Source organism: Mobula birostris, chromosome 15 (assembly GCF_030028105.1).
Source record: "Mobula birostris isolate sMobBir1 chromosome 15, sMobBir1.hap1, whole genome shotgun sequence".
NCBI lineage: Eukaryota > Metazoa > Chordata > Chondrichthyes > Myliobatiformes > Myliobatidae > Mobula > Mobula birostris.
This window is the reverse complement of record NC_092384.1, coordinates 43,946,395-43,970,703: the sequence shown is the minus strand read 5'-3', so window position 1 is coordinate 43,970,703 and position 24,309 is coordinate 43,946,395. Positions and strand designations below refer to the sequence as shown.

The 24,309-nt window shown below is 39.9% G+C and overlaps 1 protein-coding gene across 4 annotated transcripts in view; it reads right to left on the bottom strand.

The window, feature by feature from the left end:
* Positions 1-41: 41 nt before the first annotated feature.
* Positions 42-24,309, bottom strand: part of znf536 (zinc finger protein 536) — a 504,062-nt gene continuing 479,794 nt past the window's right edge. For all 4 annotated transcript variants that reach the window (XM_072279690.1, XM_072279689.1, XM_072279688.1 and 1 more), the window contains one exon: positions 42-1,088. In XM_072279690.1, coding sequence (XP_072135791.1) covers positions 853-1,088 — 236 coding nt within the window. In that variant the 3' untranslated portion in view covers positions 42-852. The remainder of the gene's footprint in view (positions 1,089-24,309) is intronic.

Sequence of the window (24,309 nt, the reverse complement as noted above, 5' to 3'; positions counted from 1 at the left end):
TGCTTAATGGTATCCCAATCCCCATCCCTATCCCTCCCCTCATCTGTGATTTGATTATTGATAACCTACTTCTCCACAGAAGAAAAATCCTTTAAGTAAAGAAAAACAAATGTTTTTTTCCCCTCAACACTGCAAACTGATAACGAAAAAATAAATGACGGACAAGTTTGCACTGTGTCTCATTCTCTTCATTTGATACGTTTGGCTATGCATCAGAAAAAAATATGAAGATGTTTAATTCCAACCCACTTTAGTGTAGGTCACTACTGACCCTAGTTCATGGGGCATCTAAGATTTCTTCTATAGTGCAGTTGCGACACCGCTTGCATTGATTTTTTCTGCAATGACAGCTCCAGTCAGACTGGCACCATGGCAGTCTACCAACACATCTCATTACTATGCTAAGCGAATGACAGCAGATGGTGTCATGTTATAAAGGTGTTTTCAACACTGAAAACACAGCCCCAGATCTTCAAGGCAATGCTAAATCATTCAGATGGTATCATTTTTCTGTTAAGAGCATTATTTTTGGACAGAGACCACTTTAAACTTCCAAATGTCCTGCTTTTAAGTAACTGATGACCTCCTCCCACCTTTTAGAACCACTTTATCCTCCCACCTGTGATGTTTTGAAGTACTTGTTGCTAGGTAACAGTTTGGCAGTCATTTGGGAGGACTGGATATCCACTTTGTTTGTTCTATACTGTGATCACAATTCTGGGGTATAATTTTTAAATAGTCCATAAGTTCTTTCCTTGGAATTCCACAAACACTTGCTCATTTCTGACTGCATATCAAAAAAAAAGCTCTGTAAAAATGTATATTGCGAGTATTTGTTTTTGTTCCACTGCATTACTCTTGGTCCTGACTGGTTTCCACTGGCAGTTCACAGGAGCTCCCCGGTTTCACAACACTTGCTTCCTCTGAAATCCCAGTAGCTTCCGTTTCAACTCTTGAGCGTTTGAACCTGCGATCTGGGTACTGGCTGTTGTCAAAAGGCATACGATGCACGCACAGAACATGAGTCTTCAGGTTCCCCTTCTGAGAGGCACTGTATGGGCAGTATCTGCACTGAAAAGGCCTGTGACCTAGAGTGCGGGGAGAGACAAGAGTCTGGTTATAGTTTTGTATCCCTTTGATCGGGAGAGACATGTCAAGCATAATATGACGTGGAGAACCACTTTAAACCTAGAAAGGTCTACAATTTTAAGTATGTTTAAAATAAAAACCATCATACATTTAACCAATGTTTGTTTTAACATCCTGCCTCTAAGGGAAAATAGCAATGTATCATACATGGGAGCAACCAAAACCACTCTAAAGGAATTTGAATCAGACCATCCGCTGGCAATGCATCACTTTTACTTCTGCGTACATGAAATAGCTATACGATAATATAGAAACATGGTCATAATAGAAAATAATATCTCCTTAGGCTTATGAAAGATATACATTGAACAAATAAAGTGAACCCCAGCATAGTACAGGTCTAGATTTTCACATTACGGTCGTTGTAGAAATTATACATATAAACACACACATACTGCTTTTAACTTACATTATTTATTTCGCACCCACGTACATTTTAGTCAGATCTGTATTAATACCTGCTAAGCCACCAAAATAAATAGAGGTCTTACAAATTATATTGAGATCTAACCCTGTGCTTTCAACAAGAGTTATGTGCAATGACAATATCCCTATTTTTATGATCTGCACTGCTTGAATTTAACCTTTTGTCTTCCTCACAAACAATATTCAGTAAAATCAATGGATTTGTAGCTAATGGGATCAATGTAAAAATAATATGAAGGTGAGGCCAGACCATGAGTGATGGGTATCAAAAATTACATTTACACAGCATACATTGTTGATACCCTGAGCACTGTCAGGTAGATAAAATTCTTAGCAGCACTTAAATGTAAATAGGGGCATTAACTGTGGCATATCATCTCTTTGTTAGTGAAAAATATAGCGCGGAAAATACAGCACAGACACTTCAAAGCAAAATCATATATATTGAACAATGGACACATTAACAATATAAGACAGACTGTCCGATATTTGGAGAATGCCTTCATTTCTGCTTGAACACTCCAGATACAAGATGGGAACAAGCAACACCATTCTACCCATATATTTGTCACTGTCAGCATTCTCTGCTCGCAGCCTATTTTATGTCGATCATATTTTTTAATTGTGTAAACATTCTAAAACTCCTTTCTAACAAACTAAAGAAAGGAAAATAAATGCAAGTTAAGATTTTGAAGTTGCTTTCCTTTAATGTTAGGGGGATGTTGATCTGAGTGAAAGGCCTCCTTTGAATTACAAAGTAAAGTTGTCTTTCCATTGCGTTATTCTTAGAGACTGTGCAAAATGAAAGGTGTCAGAGTTTGCTGTGTTTTTCCGTGGCCTGATCCTGAAGCCCGAGCTGAGAAATGACAGATGTCTGCAACCAGCTGCAATGAAGCATGGTAAAGTTTCAGTCTAATCCACTTACTCCACTGCAGTCATGTGAACCAAAACAAATGGGGAGCTCCTCACATTATACAAAACACTGCAGTCTACTGATACTCTCTAATCGTAACCTAGCTGATTCTCCATTCTTTCAAGATTCCAAAGGAAACCTTCGACAGATCTTTTGCCTTACGGGCCATTGCAAGGCACAACAGATTCCCACCCCTCTCCCTCATCCTTTCTGTACTATTACAGACAAAATATTACTTCCGCATAGCAAATTGGAAGAAGAACAGCAAGAAGAAAGCCAGCACCAGCTCGACTTTAGGCTTTGCAGAATCGGATTCACAAGATCTCCTGCCCAGGATTGTTGTGAAATTCCATTCTCCTGCTGGCTAAGGAAAATCTCCATCGTAAATGTCATTAAGAACCAGCCGATCTTTTGTAATAAGACTCCATAAAGCAATCTCCACTGGGCTTTGTTATTGCAATTCCTTCATTCTTTGTTGGTATCCACTGCACAATTTAAACAAAACAGCACTGGCTTTGTTAAGTCAATATTTGGATTATTTGCAGTGGAATTTGGGGGCGGTGCATTATCCCCAGTAATTTTTTTAAAATTATGCCCTGTTCTTCAGGAATTCAAGTTTCCCTCTTTTTACCCAAAATGCCCTGTGTGGTGACAAACAGAGCAGTGAAAGTGAATGAGCAAGTATCACTTCCTGAGCAGCGAGCCCCCCTCCACCCTGCGGCATGTAGAGCAGCGACCTTTTGAACCTTCCCTCCTCCAATCCTTGTAAGGGAAGACTGAGGACATGAAGTCATATGGTTCTTTGTGCCAAGAGTTCAAACAGCTGTGAAACACAGTGCTTCGGAACACATTCATAAAAAAAACAACGTACTGGATTTGGCCTGTGGCACAGCTGAGTAGGATTTTGTTCCTTCAGGCTAAAACAACAAGAGCAGACAGAAAGAAGTATTAAGATTTTCCCTAAAACTTACCGCAACAACCTTTTGTGAAACCACATGACTGCCCTCACACAATTTCCCCTGTGTCTTTCAGGCTACTTTTGGCAGGAAGTCAGAATTACTGTTATATAAATTCCATCTGATGCCAGCACTACCATCTGTGAGTAAAGGCTGCTTTACCTATGTTGGGCTGCAAAGCCGCTCTCTCCCAGAGATGAGCAAAAAAAAATTGTGATTAATTTGCGGAATGCTTGTGATTTGCTCATATATTATTATAACTGCTCATCAGCACATGACAAATTCCCAGCACTCTGCAAAGAAACCCATTCAGCTTCAGCAGATTTTCACCAGCACCTGACAGACTGCAGACCCACTAATGACTTTCAGCTGCTTACAAACAGTAATTCTATCTTCAGGATAGCATGGAAAAACTATTGAAGAAAAAACGCAGCAGGGTTTAGTCCGTTTTATAGACTCAGCTACAGATCAAGCTGATTTAACTACTTAAGCACTGGAACAATTGACACACCTACATAAATGTTTGCTCCTTCACAACAATAAGTGGTAGTGGGGGGAGGGGAGGGGAGGGGAGGAGAGGGAACTAGCAACCTCTCCTCCTGTTCAGCCTGTGAAAGATATACAACGGCAAAGCTAATATTGTCAGCAGACATCTTGGTCAGTGAACAATACATTTTTTGCATGATATTTTCATAAAAAATTAATTTCAGGACAACACCCTCCTGTGTCAGAAGTACCTACGAAGATGAAAATATTAGCATACGTTGCGCCATTTTCTTAAAAGAAATGGCCTTCAGTTAAAGGCACGACTCCCTATAGTATAAGAATTCTTAAAACTGCATTGAAAAACAAGACTTCAGATACTGAAATACTCTGGCAATAAAACCGCACAGCTCCAAATGTTAAAATGCCTTGTTTGAACCGGTTACAAACTATTGCCAACCTCCTTTAAAAAGTGTTATTGCACAAATTAAGCATTAAATGACAGATCTAATTTTAGCCTTTTCAAACTGACGAAATGAATTTTTGCTTGATTGTTTGTAGCTGTTTAACTTTATCTTCCTTCATGCGAGATATAAACCTTGACACATTGCACTGAATAGACCTTTTGTAATTGAACTGATTGATTGTGAGAACTTAGCTCACTGTGTTTTCACTCAACATTATATGCTGTTCTAAAGAAGAAAAGCTGTAATCATTTTTAAACCGAATCTTCATTAGATTCCATATTTTATTTATACTTGTAACCACTACATCGTGCACATCCATTCAGTCAGTGAAAATTCTGCTATAAGAAATCAGCAGCAGCTTTGTGGACCCTGTGGATTCAATACATATAGCGTAGCGATCTTGAAGCTGAAGGGCTTATTTGTCCACTTTAATTGAAATCACTCCATTCTCGAAAGTCAGTGGAGGACTTTGGGGGTGGGGGGGACTTAGAGGGGAGGCTGGGAGAGGCCACACCAAATAAGTTCCATTAATCAAAAAGCAGAGTCTAATGTAACTAATATTTTACAATTAGAGGAGACAAGATGGAGCTAAAAGCCATCTATCTCTCTTACACCACATGATCATCGATTCATAATCAGAAGATTGAGAGTCACAAAAAGATGCATTTACAGAAGGGGGGGTTTGCTGGTCTGTGCACAAGATAATGAACAGGATGAGAAACAGCAGCTCTGAAGGCTGAGTAAAGATGACACAGTGCTTCAATGGTGACAGATGACACGGAGATGAGTACAGATACCTGACAGACAGCGAGTGATGACTGCAGTCCTTTCCCACCATTATGATCCTCAATTATCTCAGTAGGGCAAAAAACAGAGGCTCAGCCGTCATTGCACTCACAGGCAGGAGGAAAATGCAATTGTGCCAGGCTGCTTATAATAAACACTTTTTCACAATTTTATCAGTGCTATATTGGGTCTGTAGTTTGAATGTCAGTATTCATGATCGGTGCCAAGTAAAGTGGGTGCAGTCCTCTGTATCCCTGCTCCAGCACACAGCTCGACTGCAGATAGGGCTGTCGTGCTTTTTCCTAACAGCGCCATCTGCAGGAGTAAAAGCTGCGGCACTTCATTTTTTACAGATTACGTTTTCTGCTTAGAGTCACAGGCGGCCTTTCTTTGAGCAATTATAAGGCAGGAGAGGAAAGAGTTTGCTCAGCTTCGAAGAACACGAATGAGGGAGAGTTTATTGCTCTTTCCTCTCCCTCGAGTGCCCCTCCCACACAGGCTAAAGCAAAAGGCTTTAAAAAGTAGGGGTGGAAGCACTTAACCTCCCATCATTTTCCTTGATGAGGTTCCCAAGCCTTTGTCCTCAGCAAAATATAAAGAACAAAACCATGAGCTGCCGAGGATGAGCAGTTAGGATTTTTGGCAATTAAAGAGTAGTACTCCATATAGTGATTCAGCTAACACATCGGCTGGGATTTCGATTCTACCCCCTCCACCCTCAAACAACCCGCTAACCCCATACCAGCCAGCTCTCTTCCTTCTCAGCCCAGATATTTGTAAATCTGAGAAGTTATCCAAAATCTGCCACCTTCCGTGCTGCTATCATTTCAGGGCAGTGTATACCGCCAACAGGAAATTACACATCTTGGCATACTTACTGTGATACAGTAGTCCATAGGGTATGATCAAACTAAATTTCACAGAAGTATGAAGGAGATATTAAAGTAGATTAAAAGAGATAGATTTTATGAGAACTGGTAAAAGGAGCTGGAGCTCAGGAGGCAGAGAGGAATGGGAAGTAAGGGCATATTAGAGCTTCTGATCAAGGCAGCCTCTGTTGACACATGATGGTGAATTAGAAGAATTCACCAAGGGCTGGCGGGCAGGCGGAGGGGCTGATGAGATGGATTAAAAACTGAGGATGAAAATTTGAGAGTGAAGGCATTTCTTAGTCAGGACCATGACTAACATACAGGTGATGGCTGGACAGGACGTGGTGCTGGTTAGGTCACATTAGATTTCAATAGAATTGAAGTTTAGAATGGCTGGAAGACTGACCAGAAGTGATTTAGGATCCTCAAGCTAGAAACAACAAAAGCTTCAGTAAGGCCCTTTCTTAAGACAAGTGGAGGCTTTCTTCATATTCTGATGTCACATCCTAATGATCATTTTAACAGCACAATGCAGCAGTAACGCATGATGAAAGAGGTACTGTACATCATCACCCACAGCCTGAGCAGCAGAAACATAGTGGGAGGAGTTCAATAGCCAGAACAGTTGCTTTTAACAACTGCTCTAGAGGAAATAGGGATTTCCCTTCCCACTCAGTGGGTAAATTGTCCTGCTGAAACAACCTATCCAATCCCTAATCACCATTAGGTTCCCATCATTTTAACGGGTCCCTCTGCCCCCAAGTTGCCTGTTCTTTGGTTTGTTTGTAGATGTTAGCTTGCAGCATGAAATCAGGTGGGACGTCTGGAACTATTAACACTGAGCTCCATGAGCAACACACTTTACGACGTTTCCTTGCACCCCGTCTGTAACTCTCTGCCCCACTCTTCCTATAAACCCAAGACCACTGAAAAAGTAAAGGTGCTTCCTTTCAGGGGCACAGTGTTATTAAGCATTGGGCCATCCGGAGTGTCACTGTTGCATGTCAAAGACTTTGCACGTTGTGGGCTTTGGCTTCCTATGGAGAAATATGCAGTATCTTAAAATCTGCAGCTGCATGTGAGATCAGGATATGCAATCTACCAGTTTCAGTATATTTACAGGTAGATATTTTGTGAAAGCACATACATATGCATTGACTTCATTTCCATTTTTGGCTATTTGTCACGAGAAGCGTTAACCATTGGAAGTTCACCCACTTTGGATCCTTCAATGATTTGTACATCTCAAAATATTGCACAGATCAATAACTATTTAATATCAATGCCTTTCTCTCAAATTGTGAGATCTACATTTACCCAGTAATTTTATGAAGGTTTTTCTGTGAGTCTTTTTTAACACTATTAGTATCAGGCACTATGCTTGCTGATGGAAGCTGACACTAATGGAGTTAAAAAGACATTATTTTATGTCAGGATACAAATGTAATGCGATGGAGCATGCCCTCAGATTCATCCATGGGTGATGGATGCCCTATACACTGCGCTAATATACAAAAATACATAATAAAACATTTGCAACACATTTGAGATAATTTTAGACTGACTTGAGATCAAGGAGTGTTGTCATAGCATCTCACTGTGTAAGGCAGACTGGTTTATAAATGGTCTTTAGGGCCACCCTGTGGAAGTAAAAGAAATGCCAGCTATTATACTGTTGAAAACGACTGAATAATTGAGAAGGGAGACAAGTTCACCCAGGGGTCAGCATCTGTAGGGTTAATACTGTTTACACAGTTGGAATAAGGTCCATCACATGCCTGGTACCGAATGTATATAATTTTCGGCTTAAATATTTAAGATTCGTCAAATGTGCCCCATTCTGTAGCCACATGACACACAAAGAACTCAGCAGTTTAGAAAGGCCATTATTAATCTACTTAAAATGATGCATCCAATTAATTAGGATTAAGAAGACAAAAAGCAAAGCAGGTGTTAAGACATGAGTCTGTCAGTCTACTGAAAGAACGACGGTAAAACAAAAAGTAAGATCTGGACAAAGAACACACATAATAAAATTTACAGCAAAATCAAGAAAGGGAGAAAATAGATGCAACTAAAAAAATGAAGTTAAACTAAGTGAAAGGGAAGTTCTCAGAGCCAGGCACTAGGAAAACACATCAGGTGAGGTATCACAAGCTTCTAAATATCATAAGGGAGTTTAGTTGTTTTTATCTTCTAATAAAACGAGTCTAATTGGAACTTCGAAGGGGGAAAGAGTAAAACAGCCAACAATACTCATTCTTTCAAATTTAACAGAATGAAAGATTACTGGAAAAAATGTTTTGAATCGTTTCATCAATTCTTCCCCAGATGCTTTGATATATAGTCCACAGCCCACACCCATGCCATTTATTTAATATAACCTTGTAAAATGGCATTACCCACACAGCCCAGCACTGCACCACTCCCTAGCACTAAATTTACTGTCTTTTTCCGGTGGATTACTGAGACATCCAAGTTGGGTGATCACAAAATTCCTCACTTGCAACCAGAGTGCTGTGAATGACCAGATCCCTCTGGAGATGTAGTTATAACTGAACAGAAGTTCCAGCCATTGTCACCTGGAGATTTCTGCTGGAACTGTGAATGCCAGGTTAAGGCAGACAGTGACTTGAGGTTGAAAGTCATCTTCTGGGCTGAAGTGCCAGGTAGCAACTTACAGCTGTGGAACCATACGTCACTGAAGTGGAAAAGAGAAAACTGTTATGGGGATTGAATAAAAACTTAGTGCATCTTGGTGATTAATAATGATAACGGGGTACACAACCATTTAGAAACCCTATTAAGTTTGTGCACAGCTTTTTTGTAACATGGGGTTTGCGCATACTTAGGCTTCAAATATTACTTTCCTTTACGCTAAGGATGAAAGTTTCACTAAATTAATTTAGAGAATATCAGAAAACTGGAAGGGAGATGCTTATAATAGATTTTATATATGAATCCTCTGCTTCAGTGTGCATTTTTGCCATTTAAGGTGAACAACATTTTCGAGGGAGTACATTTTGTTCAAAGTGAACTAGCTTTTTATATTATAATATTGCAATAAGTTTCACTGACTTTAAAATAAAAAAATCAGTGTCATTCAATAAAGATGTCCTCCCTGCTCTGGGCTGTATGGCTGATATTAATTATGGGAACACCCAGAGAGGTTTCATTGTATACAGAGGAGGCATAACTGCAAACTAGCCTGAAGTCACTTTGGAATATTCTAGTCCCAAGATACCACAAAACAGACTAGGAATGCAGAACTCTCAGCTTGTAGTTAATTTCCTGGGGTCAGGTAGCTTTGAAGCAGCCTTCATACTGTCTGTAATTGATGCCACCAAGGCTGGGAAACCCATAAGTAAAACTGCACAGTCACAACAAATATTACTTTAGAAAGGGAATCCCATACTGCATAAAAAAGAGCAATGGTTTGAGACCATTTTTCCTCTTTCCTCTGCTTAAATTTAAACCAGTTCTTAGTTATAAAGACAAGTTTGATATTGGAAATAAATAAATAAACAAGTACAAGTTATATTACGTAAGGTTTTAGCACATACTGTACTGATATCCAACACTATGTATCATTACCTACAGTAAAAATTCTAATAAGCGTATTAAAGATGGCACATATGGAGATCTTTTCGAAATTGGCTTTTTTTCCAACAATAACTTTTCTCCAAAATAATATTGCATTGGACAGAGTCCAGAAGAGGTTCATGAGGATGATTCTGGGAATGAAGGGGTTGACATATGAGGAGTGTTTGGCAGCTTTGGGCCTGTACTCACTGGAATTTAGAAGAATGCGGGGTGATCTTATTGAAACTTACCAGATGTTGAAAGGACTAGATAGGGTGGATGTGGAGAGGATATTGCCTATGGTGGGGGTATCCAGAACTAGAGGGCACAGCCTCAAAATTGAGGGGCAGGGGCGACCTTTTAGAACAGAGGTAAGGAGGATTTTTTTTTTAGCCACAGTGTAATGAATCTATGGAATGCTCTGTCACAGACAGCTGTGGAGGCCAAGTCCATGGGTATATGTAATGTGGAAGTTGATTGTTTCCTGATCGGTCAGGGCATCAAAGAATATGGTGAGAAGGCAGGTGTATGGAGTTGTGTGGGATCTACGATCAGCCATGACGGAATGGCAAAGCAGACTCAATGGGCTGAATGGCCTAATTCTGCTCCTATGTCTTATACTTTATACTTTATTGTCGCCACACAATTGATACTAGAATGTACAATCATCATAGCGATATTTGATTCTGCACTTCCCGCTCCCTGGATTACAAATCGATAGTAAATATTAAAAATTTAAATTATAAATCATAAATAGAAAATAGAAAAATGGAAGGTAAGGTAGTGCAAAAAATCCGAGATGCAGGTCCGGATATTTGGGGTACGGCCCAGATCCGGGTCATGACCCGTTCAGCAGTCTTATCACAGTTGGAAAGAAGTTGTTCCCAAATCTGGCCGTATGAGTCTTCAAGCTCCTGAGCCTTCTCCCGGAGGGAAGAGGGATGAAAAGTGTGTTGGCTGGGTGGGTCATGTCCTTGATTATCCTGGCAGCACTGCTCTGACAGCATGCGGTGTAAAGTGGGTCCAAGGATGGAAGATTGGTTTGTGTGATGTGCTGCGCCGTTTTCACGATTTTCTGCAGCTTCTTCCGGTCTTGGACAGGACAACTTCCATACCAGGTTGTGATGCACCCGGGAACGATGCTTTCTACGGTGCATCTATAAAAATTAGTGAGGGTTTTAGAGGACAGGCCAAATTTCTTTAGTTTTCTCAGGAACTAAAGGCAATGGTGGGCCTTCTTGGCAGTGGACTCTGCTTGGTTGGACCAAGTCAGGTCATTTGTGATATTGACCCCAAAGAACTTAAAGCTTTTGACCTGTTCCACTTGCGCACCACCGATGTAAATTGGGTCGTGCAGTCCGCTACTCCTTCTGAAGTCAACAACCAATTCCTTCGTTTTGCTGACATTCAGGGATAGGTTATTGTCTTCACACCATGCCACCAGGTTCTTAATTTCCTCTCTGTACTCAAACTCATCATTATGATTATTGTCTCATGGTAACACTCAGTTTGTGTTGGTTTTGTAAGTTTTCTCTATTTTGGCATCTTTCCTCCATTAAGATATGGTACTGAAGGATTTTCATTGCATGGTGAGAAGGAATAAAAGTAATGGAATAAAAATTGCTAACAACTTAGACAAAATTCGGTTCCTAAAACAATAAGACGTTGGAGCAAAATTAGGCCATTTGGCCGTTAATTCTTCTACACCATTTTATCATGGCTGATTTATCATCTCTCTTAACCCCATGCCCTAACTAACGAAGAACCTATCAAACTCTGTTTTAAACATTCTCAGTGACTCGCCCACCACAGCTGCTCATGGCAATGAATTCCTCAGATTCACTACAATCTGGCAAACAAAATTCCTCCTGATTTCTGCTCTAAATGGACGTTCCTCTATTCAGAGGCTGTACCTTTTGGTTTTAGACTCCCCCACAATAGGAAACATTCTCTCTACATCCTGTCTTCCTAGGCATTTCAATATTCGATAGATTTCAAAGAGACTGCCCCTAATTCTTCCAAATCCTTGCAAATACAGGCCCAGAGCCATCACATGCTCCTTCATTAACCCTTTCATTCTCAGAATCATTCTCATGAACCTCCTCTGGACCATCCCCAATGCCAGCACATCTTTTCTTAGATAAGAGACACAAAACTGTTCACAGTACTCTGAGTATGGTCTAACCAATACCTTATAAAGTCTCAGCATTACACTCTTGATTTTATACTCTAGTCCTCTTGAACTGAATGTCAGCATTGCATTTGCCATCCTTACACTGACTCAGCTTGCAAGTTAACCTTTAGGGAATCCTGCACAAGGACTTTGAAGTCCCTATACACCTCTGATTTTTGAGTTTTTCTCCTCATTTAGAAAATAGTCTATGTCTTTATTCCTTCTACCGAAGTGCATGAACATACACTTCCCTACACTATATTCCATCTGATACTTCTTTGCTCATTCTCCTAATCTGTTCAACTCCTGCGGACACCCTGCTTTGTTATCATTACCTGCCCCTCCACCTATCTTTCTATCGCCTGCAAACTTAGCCACAATCCCATCAAATTCCATCATCTAAATCACTAACATATAACGTGAAAGGAAGCAATCCCGACGCCAACCCCTGTGGAACACCACTAGTCAACGGCAGCCTATCAGAATAGGCCACCTTTATTCTGATCCTTTGCCTTTTGCCTGACAGCCCGTCTCCAATCCATGCTAATACCTTTCCTGTAATACCATAGGATTTCATCTTGTTAAGCAGTTTCACGTGGGGCATCTTGTCAAAGGCTTTCTGAAAATCCGAGTAAAGAAACGCCACTAATTCTCCTTTCTTTATCCTGCTTCAAATAATTCCAACAGATTTGTCAGGCAAGATTTCACCTTAAGGAAACCATGTTGACTTTGGCTCATGTTATCATCTGCCTCCAAGTACCCCAAAAACCTCATCTTTAATAATGGACTCCAATATCTTGCCAACTATTGAAATCAGCAAGCACAAATTTTTCTCAGTGATTGTTCAGAACATTGTGTATGTTTTTTTTTCAAATCTGCTACATATCCACCTTTCCCCTATGCTTTCTGTAAGTCAAAACTCACTTGCCCACTTTCTTTCACAGTTATGAGAAGAGTCTTCAAACTGAAGTATCAACTCTGTTGTTCTTTACACAGATGCTGCCTGACCTGCTGAGTGCGTCCAGTATTTTCTGTTTTCACTTCAGATTTTCAGCACCAACTGTTTTTGTTTCCATGTTCATTTTTGTTTTTACACAGGCTTGAGTTTGCTACAAAAGAATTCCCAACCTGGGGCCCACAGACCCCTCGGTTAATGGGAGGGATCCATGTATAAAAAAGTTGGGAGCCCCTGATTTAAAAGCGCCTGCATTTGTGTGAAATAATACATCTTTACTGAGGTTAAACATTGGAAGGAAAGGGCAAGTAAGCTGATTGCAAGACTGTACAATAAGTGGGATAGTAAACTTTTAAGTAACTCATTGCACAGTAACCGAATGGTTTATCCTTAAATGCTCCATCTTTGCCCCCCTCAAAAGTAATCTGTGGCCTGGAATTTTAAACAGGATTCTTCGGGGCATGGCAAGAGCATGGATAGAGACATTTGGAATAGGGGTAATTATAGTCTATTTGGTCCTTCATGCCTGCTCCCTCACTCAACATGTTCATGGCTTGTCATCCACTTCAGTACCCTGTTTGTTGTTTCTTTGCATAAACCTTTTATCCCTTTAGCATACGGATATAATGTTCCAATCACTACATGTTGTCTTATTCCATGATTTAAATCATATTTGAGAAATATAACAGAAGCAGAGGAGCAAAAGTATAACAAGTATGTTATAGTAAGTTGCAGGAAGCAAATTAACCTATTGAGATATTAGTCTCATTTTCTGAAATTAGAATAGGAGTCAAAAACAAAGGTTTGTAAATCTGTTTGACAGATTTACCCTTTTTATATTTTTAAATTTATGAAAATCAAGAAATTCCTAGGCATGACATTCAACTTTAGATTGTAAATAAAAGAAGAAAGAAAATCCCACTAATGTTGAAATGGGCACTGGGAAATGTGAGTGATAAAAATTACAGAGGATGTGGAGAGTCTGCAGAGGGATATAGATGGGTTAAGTGAGTGGGCCAAGGTCTGGCAGATGGAATACAACGTTGGTAAATGTGAGATCATCCACTTTGTAAGGAATCATAGAAAAGCAGTTTATTATTTAAGATTGTAGCATGCTGTTGTGCAGAGGGACTTGGGAGTGCTTGTGCATGAATCGCAAAAAGTTGGTTTGCAGGTACAACAGAATATTAAGAAGGCAAATGGAATGTTGGCCTTCATTGCTAGAGGGATTGAATTCAAGAGCAGGGAGGTCATGCTGCAACTATACAGGGTACTGGTGAGGCTGCACCTGGAGTACTGTGTGCAGTTCTGGTCTCCATACTTGAGGAAGGTTATACTGGCTTTGGAGGCAGTGCAGAGGAGGTTCACCAGGTTGATTCCATAGTCATAGTCATAGTTACAGTTGCATCATAAATAATAAATAGTAATAAAACCATAAATAGTTAAATAGTAATATGTAAATTATGCCAGTAAATTATGAAATAAGTCCAGGACCAGCCTATTGGCTCAGGATGTCTGACCTTCCAAGGGAGGAGTTGTAAAGTTTGATGGCCACAGGCAGGAATGACTTCCTATGATGCCCTGTGCTGCATCTCGGTGGAATGAGTCTCTGGCTGAATGTACTCCTGTGCCCAACCAGTACATTATGTAGTGGATGGGAGACATTATCCAAGATGGCACGCAACTTGGACAGCATCTTCATTTCAGACACCACCGTCAGAGAGTCCAGTTCCATCCCCACAATATCACTGGCCTTATGAATGAGTTTGTTGATTCTGTTGGTGTCTGCTACCCTCAGCCTGCTGCCCCAGCACACAACAGCAAACATGATAGCACTGGCCACCACAGACTCGTAGAACATCCTCAGCATCGTCCGGCAGATGTTAATGGACCTCAGTCTCCTCAGGAAATAGAGATGGCTCTGACCCTTCTTGTAGACAGCCTCAGTGTTCTTTGACCAGTCCAGTTTATTGTCAATTCGTATCCCCAGGTATTTGTAATCCTCCACCATGTGCACACTGACCCCCTGGATGGAAACAGGGGTCACTGGTACCTTAGCTCTCCTCAGGTCTACCACCAGCTCCTTAGTCTTTTTCGCATTAAGCTGCAGATAATTCCGCTCACACCATGTGACAAAGTTTCCTACTGTAGCCCTGTACTCAGCCTCATCTCCCTTGCTGATGCATCCAGCTATGGCAGAGTCATCAGAAAACTTCTGAAGATGACAAGAATCTGTGCAGTAGTTGAAGTCCGAGGTGTAAATGGTAATGAGAAAGGGAGACAAGACAGTCCCCTGTGGAGCCCCAGTGCTGCTGATCACTCTGTCGGACACACAGTGTTGCAAGCACACATACTGTGGACTGCCAGTCAGGTAATCAAGAATCCATGACACCAGGAAAGCATCCACCTGCATCGCTGTCAGCTTCTCCCCCAGCAGAGCAGGGCGGATGGTGTTGAACGCAGTGGAGAAGTCAAAAAACATGACTCTCACAGTGCTCGCTGGCTTGTCCAGGTGGGCGTAGACACGGTTCAGCAGGTAGACGATGGCATCCTGAACTCCTAGTCGGGGCTGGTAGGTGAACTGGAGGGGATCTAAGTGTGGCCTGACCATAGGCCGGAGCAGCTCCAGAATAAGTCTCTCCAGGGTCTTCATGATGTGGGAGGTCAATGCCACCGGTCCAGGGATGAAGGGGTTAACCTACGAGGAGAGATTGAGTCACCTGGGACTATACTCTCTGGAGTTCAGAAGAATGAGAGGGAATCTTATAGAAGCATACAAAATTTTGAAAGGGATATATGAGATAGAAGTAGGAAAGTTGTTTCCATTGGTAGGTGAGACTAGAACTAGGGGACATTGCCTCAAGATTCAGGGGAGAGGATTTAGGATGGAGATGAGGAGAAACTGTTTTTCCCAGAGAGTGGTGAATCTGTGGAATTCTCTGCCCAGGGAAGCAGTTGAGGTTTCTTCACTAAATATATTTAAGAAACAGTTAGATTGGTTTTTACATAGTAATGGAATTAAGGGTTATGGAGGAAAGGCAGGTAAATGGAGCTGAGTTTATGGACAGATCAGCCGTGATCTTATTGAATAGCGGGGCAGGCTTGGTGGGCCGGATGGCCTACTCCTGCTCCTATTTCTTATATTCTTATGTTATTAAGTAAAAATTTGGGCAGATAGCATGATTTGTGACTGTATCCTCACTGATTGTATACAGAAGGAGGTTTTCCGGTATTATCAGTTATAATGGTGTATCAGTTAAAAATGTATTTTTTCACTCAGATAAAAATTCTACCAAGGACTTCCTTAGTTAATACTCATCTGAACAAATGAGGCCTGCAGGTTCATATAAGTAATTAAAATCTGCTGCTGGGAATTATAGATTTTATGGAGAACAAGTTACAAACAACAATCATTGATTGCATTAACAGCTATGATATTCCTTGTTTATAATTGTAAAGGTTAGCACAATGCTTTATAGTACTAGTGACCCAGGTTTATTTCCCGCCGCTGTCTGTCGGGATTTAATACGTTCTGTCCATGATTGCATGGGTTTCCTCTGGCATTCCGATTTCCTTCTACAGTGCAAAGACGTACTGGTTGGTAGATTAATTGGTCATTATAAATGGTTCTGTGATTAGGCGAGGGTTAAACCCAGGGTTGCTGGGTGGCAAGGCTCAAATGGCTGAAAAGGCCCATTCCGTACTGTATTTCAATAAATAAAAGAATGCAAATTGCCTTCTTTTGGGTAAAGCACATTATACTGAAACTTTGCTAAAGATCTTTAGATAATGCAATTTAAGCAAACTCCACCAAACAAGTAGATATCTATGTTATTACATTGTAATTTCTGACGCTATTATCAGATGTTTGATGTACTTTGTTAAATTAAGTCTGGTATTTTTCAAATAAAATTGCTGTTAAATAATCTGGTTTCAGGTATGTGCTCATAATAAGTAGCTAGAGTTGCATATGTTTTAACAGATCTTACGTAAAAATGCAACAAGTCACAACAGAAGCTGGCAGCTAAACACAGTTATAAGTCATGCTGGTTTCCATATACACCTGTTGGTTTTGCATTCTGTGAACATATCGATGTAGTATTTATAAAGTGTTTCCTATGTGTAATCACACAATATTCTTTTGCAAAATCTCATTGAACACCACAGCTGCATTCTAGTACCATAGTTAATAAACGCTGGCAATCCAGTTCCTTTGCAAAGATGTTCTTTCTCAACCTGTGTTTACCTATGCTGCACTTTACTACACGCATGCTTAGCCTATTTATACTATAATATTTTGGTTCATGTGCTAACTGAGATACATGTTGTTAGGCATGACAAGGTTCGGAGGAACGTTGCTTCATTTGGTTGTACATGTGCACAGTCATATGAAAATAAACTTGAACTTGACCTGGAGATAGTAGTTGAGTAGTTAAAGAAATAGACCTGCTACTTTCACCAAGGGTTTTGCTTTATTGTCAGATATTCCTGGCATTTTAATCAGCTCTGAACTCAACTTTGAACACAAGAGATTCTGCCGATACTGGAAATCTCGAGCAAAATGCTGGAGGAGCTCAGGAAGAAGGCAATATCTATACAGTATACTGCACAGATGCTGCTAAGCTTAACAAGTCCAACTAAAAATGATAAGATGCAATCTGTCCTTTACACAATAACCAGCTTGATAAGTTTTGCATCATAATTAATACCATTTAATTGCAAATTTTATTTATGAAAGTAACCTTATACTGCAGATTTTTATAAACTGTCATCAACTAAGAACTTCAGTGCAGAGATAGTTTGACGTCAGTCAAAACACTGATTCCAAGAACTGCTTATTTTCTTATGGGACAGAGTGTGGGCAAGTCCTTTAAACTCCAATAACAATTGTTTTACACAACAGTAAATAGTATACTGATTTTGTAGAATTTTAAATAGCTCACACAACTATTCACTAGAAAACAGTGAGCACGGTAGCTGCAGGATCAGGGGAGTTGGCAACTAATTTTTTTGAAACATATATTTCCACCTCAGTAAACTTCTGCTTGCTGTCAACAGGCATTTGTAAAAGAAGACAGTGTAATAACACTGCTTCACCAGTGAATTGGACACTTTCCCGCAGAATTCATCATATGTAACTCACTTAGCCCACATTTCTAGTAAGGAACAAGCTGGTGCCATAAAAATTATGATAGCTACTAGCTACATCTAATTTCACCACTGTCATTGACTCAGTGCCCTTCATATGTAGCAAGAGAAAGGTGCCTTTTTATCTTATGACTGCCCTCTGGTCACTGAAGGATATACCATCATTTTAACAGCTATGATCTGCTAGCTACTCCTTCTTATACCAATTTATATTGCAACACAATTCCATCATAAATTTAAGTGAGTTTCTGTTAACTCATTCCCTGTTGACCACTATCTTTGTTCTCTTCTTCAAAGGGTTTGCATTGTCACTGATAAGATCCAGACATGTTTCTGAAAACAAGCTCAAGGTTGATACCTTATGAAAACAGCTGGTAACAACTGGCGCTGCAATTTTGACAGTCCTGGAGTTTCTGTAGCAAATAACTCCTTAAAACCTTGCTACTTGTAAAAGGTGGATATACAGTCAATCCAATTGGTTTACATATGTAAGTAAAATCTAAGAACCGGGAAGACCTTCTTTGCAATTGCACATTAAATTATCACAAATGACTTTTAATAAATTTTCATATATTCACTGAGTCAAAAATAAAAAAGTAGGGTATTTGATCTGCAGCTGCTTGTTCTGTTCAAGCTGTCATTCTGACCAGCAACAGGAAATGAAAAAGGATGAATTCACATTTGCACTGTGACACATTTACTTAGAGCCACTCATTTAACATAATATCCTGCATTTCATATAAGCACAAACTAATTCTGTAAGTTAGCAACCAGTAGAGTTTTATTCTTATTGAACCAGTGATTTCATTGTAAAAGTATATCATTTTCCTCTCAGTTGGATGTCAGATATTGGTCTAGAAGTTGATCTTGCTGTGCCCCATTTATTAGATTTTCCTTCAACCAGGCTCAAAAAAAATTTGAGTAACAGATTGGTAGCAGTACAACAGAGTTGAGGCATCTAGAATCTTACAGAATGATGGGACCAATACTCTATCTCTCTAAGTAGAAACTGAAGATGTTGGGCGTGCTCACAGGTCAGGCAGTACCAGGGATAGAAAAACAGATTTGATACTTCAGGCTGATGACTTTTCATCAGAACTTGGAATGGGAGAGAAATTAAACCATAAGATGCAGAGAAAGGGAAAGAGGGCAAGAGAGAACAAAAGGGTAGGTCTAGGAGGGGATGAAAAGCAGAATAAATTAATAGACGGAGAGGCTATTTAGTGCACGGAGAAAACCGGTGATACTGAAATACAAAAGTTCAGCTGGAGGCGATGTAAATACGGAGTAATCTTGTAACTTTGTAGAACTCATGGGGAGACGAGTGGTGAACTGTTGTTTTCACAAAGTCTAGAAGTGGATCTGTGCAAATTGTTGAGCAATTAGTGCCAATTTGCAGCTCATGCTGCATTTCTTCCTCACCAGAAAATGACAAGACTATTTACACCAACATCAGCAAGCACATTAAACATGGTGCTGTTTTCCCAGGACATTCTTAGCAAAAGGAAACAACAAAATAATAAAACTGTGGCTGGAATTATTTTGTGAATCATGCTAACAATTTTTCCAGTGGTTTCTCTCAATCTGTTGTTTACTTGTGACCTCATCAACATATTCTAGTGGCTTTAAGGTCTGAAAAGAGCAGGGTGATGGAAAGAGACAGTTTTTTTTCTGTCTGTCTATCAACTGGCTGACTAAATATTGATCATCTCGTGAATTTTATGGCACTAAACATAAATCACAAGTCCATTAAGTTACTAAGACATTCAATTATGATGCCCAGTTCACATTCACATTAAAGTCAGGAACTAACTGAAGTGCATCTTCTGATAATGCACTTGGCACATGTGGAATTTACATTAAAGTGTCTTTATTTTTCCCAGAGAGTATAGAGACTTAGATTGAAATCCACTGAATCTACCTAAAATCTATTTATTTATTTATATGCTGTCAAGGGTAAAATGTTCAGCTAATGGCTATGTGTGCCTTCAATAATCTAATTTTAACCTGTTCTCTCAAAGCTTTGAGTATATTACATTGCAGTGGTATAAATTGTATACTAACTAAAAGACTATTATGTGTTGACCCAGCACAGTGGAATCTCACCAGAAGAACCAATGTGGAGCAACAGAGGAACACGGGTGCGAGAATTCTGTCCGCTTATCTACAGTGAACACTGCATATCTTTCCCTGCTTCTCCAACTACCATCATTTTTCAAGTTGAAGAGAAATCTGACTTGCACGTATCACACTGAAATCTCTCCAAGTATTCCACATGGTGAATAACCTCAGCTGGACTGTTATCTGCATATTTATAGAGGAACCAGAAGTCTTGGGTTCCTTGTCACCTTGCAGTTTAAAACACCAGCCAGCCAGATTAGAGCTGGAAGGAGTAAACAAGCCACCCTCTCTATGTCACTCGATTATCTGCCTGATTTACGCCAAGCTGGAAGAATAAGTATGAAGGCTTCAGTATGAATGGCCTATTTTACCTCAGAAGCATTTTTCTATGTTCACTTCAAAGAACTGAAAGCAAGATATTATCTTAATTTGATCCACATCTAGGGTATAAGGAGAGACATTTAACATTTCAAGTCCTAACAAAGAGCCTTCTTCAGCCTGAAGTATTTATTCTGTTTCTCTTTCCACTGATGCTTCTGGCCTGTGAAATGTTTTCAGCATGTTCTGTTCCTATTACTCCCATTTTGCCTTTACGATATGATCATTCCTTAACTGAGGCTACACTGTGAGTTTCACTACCTAGGCCAAACATTAGGATATTCTAGTTTCTGTTCACCTGTCCACATCTGATCTTAGCACTGATATCATGAAATTTGAATCTTACCCACCACCTCCATATTTGTGACAGGATGTCCTGGTAATGGTCCTAAATAAATACATGAACCAAAGGAATAGGAGGAAAAGCATGTCTAATTGCCCTTAAATTTGAGCAAGAAACGAACTGCTGGAGGAACTCGGCAGATCAGGCAGCATCTGTAAGGCAATGATTCAGCCAAAACCCTGTATCAGGGCTCGGCTGTTGAGTTCTTTCGGAGGATTGTTTTTTGCTCCAGGTTCCAGCATCTACAACCTTGTGGGCCTGTTAAGCTTGCTTAGACATTCACTATGATCATGGCTGTCCTGCTCTTGACCTCAGGACCATTTTCCTCACCTGTTCCTACGGCTTCATTAAAGACTGAAAAGCAGGTTTTTTTTCAGTCTTGCATTTCATGACACATTCTGCAAACCTGCCTGGATAGAGAAGGAAAGAAGAAATTTGAAAGAAAAAGTTCTTCTTCACTTCCAGGTTCAAGTTCAATTTCAATTTTAATTGTCATTCAACCACACACATACTGTATATACAGCTAAATGACACAATGTTCCTTGGGGACCAAGAAGCAGGACAGTACATATAGTCACACACAGCATGCAGCACATACAGTTATGAAAGCATATACAGTCACAAAAATAATATCAGCACAAGTCCCTCAGGCATAGCCTAAAGGTTGCTGGTGGATGGGATGTTGTCCTGGAGCCATGTTTCTGACAAGAACAAGTTTGCAGCAGTTCCTCATCTCATGCTGGGTCAGCTGCAGATGAAGGCAATCCAGCTTCCTTCCAAGGAGCAAACACTGGAGGGCAGCACCAATGGGAGAGCTGACCTGCAGGGGTCATCTCCCAACCCAGCACAGGTTCCAGTGTACAAACCACTCCTCTGCTCTCTCCCACAGCAACTCAAGCACCTCCTCACTTGGGTAGCAGCAACAGGTGATGCCGTAGTATAAGGGCCTAGTCCACTCAACAACCGAGGCCAGGTAGCTCCCCTGCCATCGGTCTTGGTAATAAACCATTATACCAGACTTGCAGTATTTTATATTACCAATATCGAACAGGATCTTACAAGCACAAGAAAAATGAGTAAGGCACATATTTGTAGCAACTGTTGGACCGGCAAGGCCACTGTATAAGTGTATCAGAAACAATCTTAAGTGGACAAGTTACTCTGAAAATATTCCCCCCGTTCTAGATTGTCCCACAAATGGAATTATTCTGTAAGCATTTGCTTCTGCAATTTCCATCTCATCACCCCTGTATTTTACCTCATACTGTATATCCTGTTGCTGCCTCCTTTGGCATTGCCTAATTATCTTTCACCATTTCATCATTCCTGCTAGATTGTACCAGAGCTTTATTAACTCTTTACTTTATCCTCTGAAAGTTCCTCCTTTCTCCCTGACTCAGCGAATAAAACGTTAAACTTTTCTGACTGAAGGTCATCAATCTTAAACTGCCTGATGTGATGCAATTTTTGTTTTGATTTTAGTAGAAGGTACATATTAATAATCGTCAGCAGAAATACTGACTGATTTCCCCCCAGTTCCATCTTTAACTACTAGGACTAGTTGTAGCTGCCACTGCCACAATAACTGAGCTCAGTCTTTTTTTTTAATAACTTGAAGACAATTAAAAACTGAGAGTTCCTTCCTTGATCTCATGTGACCTTGGCTTTAGATTGATATTATCAGGGAGGGAGAATTCACCATTACCATAGAACATAGAACAGTACAGCCACAGGGACAGGCTCTTCAGCCTACAAAATACATGCCACCCATGACAACAAGGTAAGCTAATCCATCTGCCTGCAAGGTCTATCTATGAAGTCTTTATTAAAGTCTATATTCAATTCTTCTAACACAAGTGCAGGATACAATGTGTGAATACTACAGCATTTCAGTTTTACAATCCTGGGTTGACGCTGGAGTCAAATAAAGAAAGACATTTGGTGTTCACCTTATGTTCTGAAGCAGTGCTGCAGTGATTCTCCAAAATAAAATCGAAGCTTTGATATTTATATATAAGTACTAAGTATAACAAGTGTAATAAATGGACAGAAACTATAACTTTGTACTCTCTCTCTCATGGGAGACATCCCTAAGAATTTTCACTAATCTTATCAGGATGCAACATTAAGAAGCTTTTATCATTTTAGTCAGCACATTTAATGCATAGGAAGTGAAAAGTATTGTGGTTACAATTGATTTTGGCAGAATTGTTTTTCAGGAAAATTTTGAAAATATAAATGCAGACTTTATCTATTTTCCACATGGTAACTATAACTGACAGCATAACAAATGTGTGCTTAAGAGATATCTCCATAAATCGGAGGAATATTTCTCTTCTTACATTCTTGAAATAGTCAAATTATATTGGACTATTGCAAGCCAATGACAAATTGTTATGGATGTCATATGATCTAATTATGTTCATTTGGTGACAGCGGGATACTTCTATCGATATTCATATTGATAGTTAGAAGACTATTCTGGAATATTTTTTAAAATTTTATTTTATTGATATACAGTGCTGAAAAGGCCTCCTGGCCCTTTGGGACTTGCTGCCCAGCAATCCCCCAATTTAATTAATTACAATGACCAATTAGCCCACCAACTGGTATGTTTCTGGACTGTGGGAAGAAACTAGTAGAAATACCCAAGAGGTCACAAGGAGAACGTACAAACTCCTTACATGCAGCAGCGGAAATCAAACCCAGGTCACCTGTACTGTAAAGTGTTGAGCTAGTACTATGCTACAATGCCAGAATAGACCCAGTTAATATTCCAATATGACCGACAGCACGTTTGAGCTGATGGAGTTGTGCAGAGTAGGAGTTTCCTGCCTCCCTGCCAATTAATGAGCAATCAAATTTCTGGGGTTGTGATCCAGGAACTGTAGGTACAGGCGGGAGTTCACAAAGTCAGTGGGCCTCCTTCCATTTAAATAACGTCTGCAAGAAGCCTAATGCATGATTACAGATGGGACCAAGCTACATAATTACTTGAAAGGCCAGATCAATTGCCAAAATAGTATGGCTGTTCCCCAAACCTTCCAAGATAAAGTTACAGAATTAAATCATAACATGATCCCCAATAACAGTACTTCACAATATGAAGTAAAACTCAGAGGCAAGTACCAAAAATCTTTATTAAATCGTTAGCTATATTGCAACTTGGCAAAAATATAAATAGCAATTTAAAATCAAATCTATAATCATACTGTAATCCTTGACATTTTTGTAGTATGTTCAGTTATTTCATGCAAGGTAAGCTCCAGGTTCAACCTTTGTTTGCTATTATACATGCTTTCTAAGTTGTCAGTACTTTAAGATAAAGAAACATGGTATCGCAGTGAATGGCCCCAAATCTGGAGAATGACCTGGAAATTATACAGCAAGAGAAAATCTGCAGATGCTGGAAATCCAAGCAACACATACAAAATGCTGGAGGAACTCAGCAGGCCAGGCAACACCAGAAACGTCAACTGCACCTTTTTGCATAGATGCTCCCTGGCCTGCTGATTTCCTTCAGCATTTTGTGTGTGTTGCTTGGAAATTATATGATT